The following is an 8,295-nucleotide window of genomic DNA, read 5'->3' as shown; positions in this document are numbered from 1 at the left end:
CTGCTGTCACCAAATTTTTGTACCCATTGATGCTGGGATGCCTTGCCCATGATTTTGCATTCTGCTTCCTAATGCTGGCAGTCTGCTTTGTCTCTTCTCAGGTAATTATGGGCTTGCTGAAGTTCTGGCCAAAAACACATAGCCCTAAGGAAGTGATGTTTCTCAATGAGCTGGAGGAGATACTAGATGTGATTGAGCCCTCTGAATTTGTAAAAGTTATGGAGCCCCTCTTCAGGCAGTTGGCCAAGTGCGTCTCCAGCCCACACTTTCAGGTAGGTCCCAGGTTCAATAAACAATATGACATTGCTTGCATCCAGCTCAGGTTTGAAAGAGGACATTCAAATAATTGTGAACCATGATTCTCTAGGAGTTAGGAGATTCGGTCAAAAACTATGGCTGATGAATTGTAGGATATTTGGGATTCTGACTAGGATACCTGCCACAAAAGTAAGAGGCATTGGGAGCCAATATAATCCAGAAGAAGTGTTGAGAAAGACTTGTTCAAGCTATCAGAACAGTCCTTCCTGGCTAGGCAGGATTATCCAGCTCTGAGTATCACAGCAGTGCAGAGCTAGTGCAAGCACATGGTATTGTCTCTGGTTGTAGGTGGCCAATAGGTACAGAGACGGTGGTGGGTACCATTCAGCTTCATCTCCTTGCTGAGTTCTGCACCTATACTGTATCAAAGTATCTAATTGTCTGAAGTATCAGAGGATAGTCAACTAAGGAAAAGTCCTACCTCCCAAATATTCCCAGTGTTATGTGCTGACAAAGTGGGTGCCTTGTATTGGCTTAGCACTGGGGATACTGGATCATTCTGTTAGGTGATGGAAGGGTAGGGGAAATCAGATACTCTAAATGACTCCAGTGAAACTAAGTGAAGAAGATGATGGTGTTGACCTCATGCTACAGTGATGGGAGGCACTTCAGCCATTCAGCAACCCCCTCCTCTGCATGGTTGCTTGTTGTTTGGTCCTGTAGGGCTGGGGTGTTAAAGATCCGGTTTGCGGGGGCAGGTCCAGCCCCTGGAGCCCTATCATTTGCCCCAGGTTGCTTCCTATTAGCATCGAATTGGACCTGCACACCTTGTGCAGCACATACCAGATGAGCCCCACATATGATGTAGGGGCAGATCTGGAACATAGCGTTTGAGGCTGGAGATGTGCATGCTGCATGCAGTACCCATGTTGGATTGACTCTTTATGCTGGATCTGGTACGCAGGGCTGGTTTGTGGGCCCGATCCAGCCTTATGCTACTTGTCCAGCTTGTGGGGCCTAATGAGTTTGACACCCCTGCTGTAGGGACAACAACATGAGGGGCATTTCACAGAAGCTTAGGAAAATAATATTTCTGCCTCTCAGATCTCATAAATTCCATGCAGATGCAGGCATGGTGGAGGGCAGCACCAAGATGCAAAGGAATAATGAATGCCAGTTAATGTGGAAATGTCTTGTCAAAAGTAGCATAGTTTTGGATGACCTAAATTTATGTGACAAGTAACTGAGTGGCTATAAAATTCTTATATTTCAGCAAGGTCTCTGATTTAGTCTCATCTGTTAGTGCACCTCACAGGTGTTAACCCTTATAGTATTAGTAGTAGTAGTAGTAGTATTTCATAGACATTAGGGCTTGTGAGATAATTGGGTCCAGCCCCCAGGAAGCCATTGGGGATCAGATCACCCAGCAAGATGATTTTTTATTTCCACTTTCTCCCATCTCTCAATCAGGCTACCCTTTCTTCTACAATTATCCTATCTGTTCCCTTTTCTGGGTAATGTTTCTCTGCTCACCCCCTAGCATGCCCAGTGAAGGTGTGCTGCAACATAGGGACCTGTACTGCGTGGCTTTGTTCCTATGAGATTTGAACCCACAACAATTCAGAGACGTGGCGGGGAGGGCTAAAAGCAGGCAGAGTTGTGCATTGGCACAGCAGTTGGAGGCAGGAGGGAGTTGCAAAGATGAGACGGAGAGGTCAGTTACCGCGTGACCCTTTCCTGAGTTATTCATTACAGCAGATGATGGAGAACTGAACTAGTGGCACAGCCAAGGCGGCAGAAAGCTATGCATAGATGGATGAGAGGGATAGGGGCACTACCAACAGCTGAAGTATGTCCTTCTTGAACCCCAGTTGTTTCTTTCTGTAAGGCCTTTATTTCCTTCCGTATGATGAGTAGAGGGGCAGTTAGTCCTACCCCTACATGCTGTGAGGGTCTGGGAGAACTGTTTGGGAGGGGTTTTGAGGGGAAGACACTCCTGGGTGACCTGAGGGCTGGATGCGGGGTCATGAGCACCACAAAGCTTTTCTGGTGGGGAGGGGAGCCTGTGAGGTGAAGAGGGGCGGGGGTGTTATGGTGGTGGGAAGGTGTAAGAGGCAGATGGAATTTGAGGCTTAGGGACAGTAGGGCAGTGAGGGTGAAATAGAGGGTTAGGGGGAGGGCAGTGAGTGTGAGGGCTGGAGTAAGGTTTGCTCCTCTGAGCACATGGTGGGAGGACTCAGTGGGATGAGAGGGGGATGATGAAGGGTTGGGGATGATGAAGCATGATGGAAAATTCAGGGTGCAATAGATTAATGAGGGCACAGGGTATGATTTGAGGGGAGGCATGAGAGGGATGGTTGGGTCTGGGTTTGGGGCATGATGGGGTAGGTCTGTGGGATAGAGCCAGGAGACATTTGAGGTGGCAAGGAGAATGCATAAAGAAAGTGAGGGGCCACTTTGGTTGTAGTGTCTGGGGAACTTGTGCAGGGAGCAGTTCTGTCTGTTGCCAGGCCCAGGGGTAGCAGCTGTACCCCGCCACCCTGGGGACCAGGTGCCTGCCCTACCCTAGAGCTGTCAGTCAGCCCCATACAGACTCACTTTTATTTGTTTTTGCTCAGATCATAACCGGAATAATAAAGCCATACACCTCTAGCATATTATTAAAGCTTCTTTCTTTTTAATTGGAGAAAAATATGCAGTGTGCTATGGGGTGATACACCACACTACCTGTACCCTCTTTTTTAAAATCCTAGATCTGCCAGTGGCTGGGGCATACAGCACCTGATTTGATAGAGCCACAGATTTATTTTAATTTTTAGAGGCAAGATGTTTTCATCATTCCCTGAAAGGAGGGCATGGATTTGTGGGCTTGTTGGCTGACCTGCCCACAAAAGAGGAGGAAAAAACTTTGTGGGACAGGTCAAGGAGCTGTAGGATTGGGACTATGTGGAAGGTAACAAGAAAAGGCGTACAGGTGGGGTGAAGGCAGTAGGTGCAAAAGCCTGAAGGACAGGAAATGGAGCCTGAGATTGGGCTAAGATGGGGGAAGCCCATGGGAGAGATTTGTAAAGGTGAGAGGTGTTCAGAGTAAGGGAGATGGTTGAAGGTAGGTGTTTAAAAGCACAGCTGAAGGCAAGTGACATAGGGAGACTACCCAAGGATGGACAAGGTCAGAGTCCTGTGGGTCCCCACTGGGGTGAAGGCACTCATAACAGAGATGTAGGAAAGAATAGAAGCCAAGAGAGGTGACTCTCAGTGCAAGGAAAGAAAATGCTTGTGACAGAGGTGACAGAAGTGGGCCATTGCTTCAGAGTTTTGCGAATCCACTTTCCTGGCAGGGCAGTGCCCGAGCATGTGCCTGTGTGGTGATGAGTGGAATTCTCCTATGCTTCCCTCCTGCTGCAGGTGGCAGAGCGGGCGCTGTACTACTGGAACAATGAATACATCATGAGTCTGATCAGTGACAATGCAGCCAAAATTCTCCCCATCATGTTCCCAGCACTGTACAAGAATTCCAAGAGTCACTGGAACAAGTAGGTATTTTCTGTGCATGTGTGACCCACAGGCAATACAGGAGTTTGTGTTTAGGGGGGCTCAAGCCCACTGTAGGATTGGGGAGGTGTTTGCACACAGCTGCAGTGCCACACTGTGTTGCTGCTCAATGGCTTCACGGAGAAGAAGTGTGGTGCTCAGCTGCTGAACTGAAAGGGAGATTAATACCTGGGTACAATCAAAAGAACTGAGTTGGTCACAGCAGCTTGAGCAGGTGGCTCCTATTGGGGGAAGAAAAAAAAACAACTTTGTGGCTTTTTAGCCAACCCATTCATTTGATAGCTGGATATCTCTGTAAGTCTGCCTAACAGCTGGGTTGAAATAGTCTAGCTCAATGTTGGAGCTGCTCACAAGTCAGTAAATCTTTCTGTGGTCTTCAGTGCTGATTAAAGGCATTGTTAGATGGGTTGCTGAATATGAAGGAGCATAAGGAAAGCAGAACCAACCAGGGAGACAAGCTGTTGCATATTCTTCAGTTTGAGATCTGTTTCTGTGATACCAGATCATCTTGTCATCCTTCCTTCAGCTCCCTACCAGTTTTTCTTCTTGTTGTTACTTGTTAAAGTTAAGAAGGTGTTTGATCTTTAACAAAGGTCTTTCACTTTTTTTTAAAAACACTCTTGCCCCTTCTGTGAATGGCTAAGGAAGCTCATAATCTACAACTGAGATTCTTGAGTTCTCTAACAAAAGCCCAGAAAGATTACATTGCAAAGGTAACATTGCTGATATTTCTGAGGGGAAAAAACAAAAAGGTACAACTTTTCCACCTGTCCCCCTTTCAGGCCTCTGTCATACATTGGAAATAAAATAATAAAATCTAAGGGAAGGATTGAGGGCTGGGATGGTGTGTGTTTCTGTCCTGCCAAAAACATGGACTGCAGAATAAAATGTGTTTGCAACACTGCTTTCTCTTGGTTCTGCTTCCTTTTCCCTCTTTCTTGTAAAGAGACACAAACCTGAGTTTTATCTGCAGTCATTGTATGAGCTGGGGACATGTGTTAAGCTCACCAGCCCTCAATTCCTCTTGTGCTCTCCTTCCCACTACTTTGTCTTCCTGACCCATGGGAAAGTTCTTGCCCTCTTTTCATGACTGCTTCCAATTTTTGCTGGAATCTTTTCTTTTGTTAATTTGTCCCTCCCTGCATTTCTGCCCCTCGCTTTCCTAGAATGCTTGGAATGACTTAGTGAATTTGGCCTTTCTTCCCCCAGCCCATTTGCTCAGAAGCCATGTATAACAAAAAAAGAGCATCTAGTAGCTCTTCCTTTATTGCAGTCTGCTTCTAAAAGTAGGTTAGTACCATTGTTCCCACTTAAGAGAAAGGAGGCCCAGATGGGGGGACTTGTCCAAGGTAGCACAGACACTGGGAGTCTCTTGTCATCTTGCTTTTTAGTGGTGCTTCTTCCAGGAATGATTCCAGTCTGTTATTATTTACTGGCACCACAGACATGCGCAGCCCTTTGCACACAAGACATACTCTGCCTCAGAAGCTTGTATCATGCTTAAATACAATATGACCCATGGCAAATATTCTTGGTTCAAAAGAAGGAGGTAGCATCACCAAAAGAAGGAGGCAGGAAATTAGCATCCCTCTTGGTGCTAATTTCCATCTCTGAAATGCTGTTAAGTTTTAGGATGATGGAAATTCTAGGTGGCTGGGCCCTGCACAGTGATGGAGGTAACTGAGTGATTCAGTTTTGGCGAAATGGAACAATATACCTGGTTCACTGCAGGACCCATCCTTTGAGGTTGTAAACTAGGTTGAACAAAGGCCTCTAGGGTAGAGCTTCTCTACTGTTCTGATCTCATCACTCACCTTAATACTTGCAAAATGATCTCCATGACCAGGAAGATCAGAGGCAGTGTAGTGTAGGTGTGTGTTATGCAGTGTTGGTATGGGGCAGCACTGTATAGTTACCTGAACTCTGCACAAACTGCCTCCCAGATAAGAACTTGTCTAGCCTTCTTAATGTGGCACAGTGACCTCACCGACTAGCTCTGAATCTTGGCTGAGGTATTTGCTCCTCTGTGGTACTGCACTAAGATGGCTGTATTGCTTTCTGTTTGGGAGGTTAGTTTGTAGGGTGCAGGATGGGGACTCGGCATGATGCAACTGTGCAAACTTTCAGCAGTGGTTCAGCTGACTTCCCCCAGCCCCATTCATACCTACCCATGGCACTTCTGCATCAGTTGAGAACCAATGCTTCAGGGAACAGCCCTATGCTGGCACCCACCTTCCTTCCTCTCTAGCTTCTCTTGGGGAAAGTCCAGGGATTTGGGATGTCTGTTACCTACTGACCTCTGTGCTGGGAGCTGCCCAGGAAGAATTGCAAGTTCTGGCTCTAGGGCTCTCCGGTCCTAACCAATGTAAAGGGAGCCTTGCCAAGACTGTCATCCCTGTCCTGCAGTTAATCTAATGGATGCAGCCTCTGTTCTTTTCAGAATGAGAGCTCTAGCTCTAACTGAATTGTCAGCAAGAGCTGTTATCTTCCCCTTAACCCAATCCCCTGCTCTGGAGGGGCAGGATAAGGGACAAATACCATCAAGATATTGTAAGTGACACTATCCCTCTTCTGCCTTTTGCAGGACCATTCATGGGCTGATCTACAATGCATTGAAGCTGTTCATGGAGATGAATCAAAAATTGTTTGATGACTGCACACAGCAGTACAAGGCAGAGAAGCAGAAGTGAGTATCTTGGGTAGACAGCTCCCTCCAGCTGATTTTAACTAAACCTGGAGTCTCTTTGAGCATGAGGAAAGCAGTTACAGAAACCCTGCAAACAAGGAGGCAGTTTAAAAGCCAGTTCGGTTAATGAACATCATCACTCAGTTGAAATATTGGCCCTTGAGAAATTAGTAAAGCCGACAGGCTTGGGCAAGAACGGGACAAGACAAAAATATGAACTAGAATGTAGTGAAATTTGAAGAGCACCCCCTCTCATAAAAAACAGGAAAAATCCTTTTGGTTTATTAGGAGCAAGATGTCCATAATAGAATTGCCGAGTTTGGTGGACCATGAGGTGGTAAAAACATAAGTAGAAAAGGATAAGGGCATTAAAAATAAACTAACACAGAAGTTCTGTTGACTTTGATGGAGCATAAACATATGCTTAAAAATTGTCTGTGCTTAAGGGGTTTGCTGAAAGGAGCCCTTAATGATTTCTTTACAGCCTCAAAGGATGTTGGGGAACGTGTACTGTTTACATGTGATAAAGAAGTAATGTCAAGGACTGAAGTGTCAAAAGAGGAAGTGCTGAAAACCCCCCCAGCTGAGTTAAAGAACAGTGCAAGTCCCCAGGCTCTAGAAGTCTACAGCCAAGCGTTCTGAAGCTATTCCAGAATAAAAATTGGCTGGGCTGCCAAACAATACATACTTTCATTAAAGTCAACCTCCTATTCTGTACTGAGGACTGGAGGGGAGCAAATATTGTTCTTGTTTTCAAAAAGGCTCAAGGGGAAATCTGGGGAATTACGAACCTGCAAGTCTTGTTTTGGTACTTAATAAATTGGATGAAAGTAGTAGTAAAAATAGCATAAAAACACCCTGGAAGAACTGGGTATGATGAGAACAAAGCAACATGGCTCTACAAAGAAAAAATGTGCTCACAAATCCATCAAAAGTTTTTCAGCATATTAATAATGTAAGGAATAATGACCAGGTTAGCTTTGTTTATTCTTTCAGTCAACTTTTGAGTTTCCCACAAGAGGATGTGAAGGAAACCAAGTGGGTTGAATAGCCATTTGTCAGCATAAGTCAGGAAGCAGTTAAGGGATGGAAAACTAAGTTCATTGAGTAAGAATCAATTAATATTTGTCAAGTTTGAAAGCTGACAACAGTGAAGATTTTCCCCATACTAAGGTCCACATTGGGACTAATTATATTTGGTTATGAGTATATCAGTGTATGTGTATTGTGTGTATTACACATACATGCATATAAATACATGCATTATTAAGGTCGTCTAACACTTCCCCTGTTAAAAGACCCCTTTAACCATACAGGGCTTGCTACCCACTTCAGACAGAATTATTTTAGAAAACATCAGCCTAAATAGTTCAGCTATTTCCCAGAAGAGGTAGGGAAAATTACAACTTTCGCTTACATTACAAAAATTGTAACCATCTTTTCTTTGGGAAGTTCTATTGCCTTCACACTTTGGAGCAAGGACTTAAAATCTGGCAGCAGGTGACCTTTGTGCCTAGGATCAGCCTTTGGTATCTCATATGAAAATCTGCCCAAATTTAGTTAAATTACAGGCTTGGGGTGGGGGGGAATACACCTTAGGGTTTTTATAGCCGAGTTCCCTGAAGGTTGTGCCAGCACTGGGCATGTCCCAGGCCCAGACTGAGCAGACTTTTCATATGATTATAGCTCTGGGCTGAAGTTTGCCCTTTTCAGGTCCATGTACTGACAGAGCAATGGCCTTATCTGTGATGTTGCTGACATGATGTCCCTTTCTTTCTGGGCTCTGATGCCACAGAAGT

The 8,295-nt window shown here is 45.2% G+C and overlaps 1 protein-coding gene across 3 annotated transcripts in view; it reads left to right on the top strand.

Moving 5' to 3' along the window:
- The window catches only part of PPP2R5D (protein phosphatase 2 regulatory subunit B'delta), a 49,447-nt gene that overhangs the window by 15,119 nt on the left and 26,033 nt on the right, over positions 1-8,295 (top strand). For 2 of the 3 annotated variants that reach the window (XM_025211875.1, XM_025211874.1), the window contains 3 exons: positions 102-272; positions 3,664-3,791; positions 6,395-6,496. In XM_025211875.1, coding sequence (XP_025067660.1) covers positions 102-272; positions 3,664-3,791; positions 6,395-6,496 — 401 coding nt within the window. The remainder of the gene's footprint in view (positions 1-101; positions 273-3,663; positions 3,792-6,394; positions 6,497-8,295) is intronic. The other variant, XM_025211876.1, reaches the window with a different exon arrangement.

Source organism: Alligator sinensis, unplaced genomic scaffold (assembly GCF_000455745.1).
Source record: "Alligator sinensis unplaced genomic scaffold, ASM45574v1 scaffold1238_1, whole genome shotgun sequence".
Taxonomy (NCBI): Eukaryota; Metazoa; Chordata; order Crocodylia; family Alligatoridae; genus Alligator; species Alligator sinensis.
This window is presented reverse-complemented; position numbering and strand designations above follow the sequence as displayed.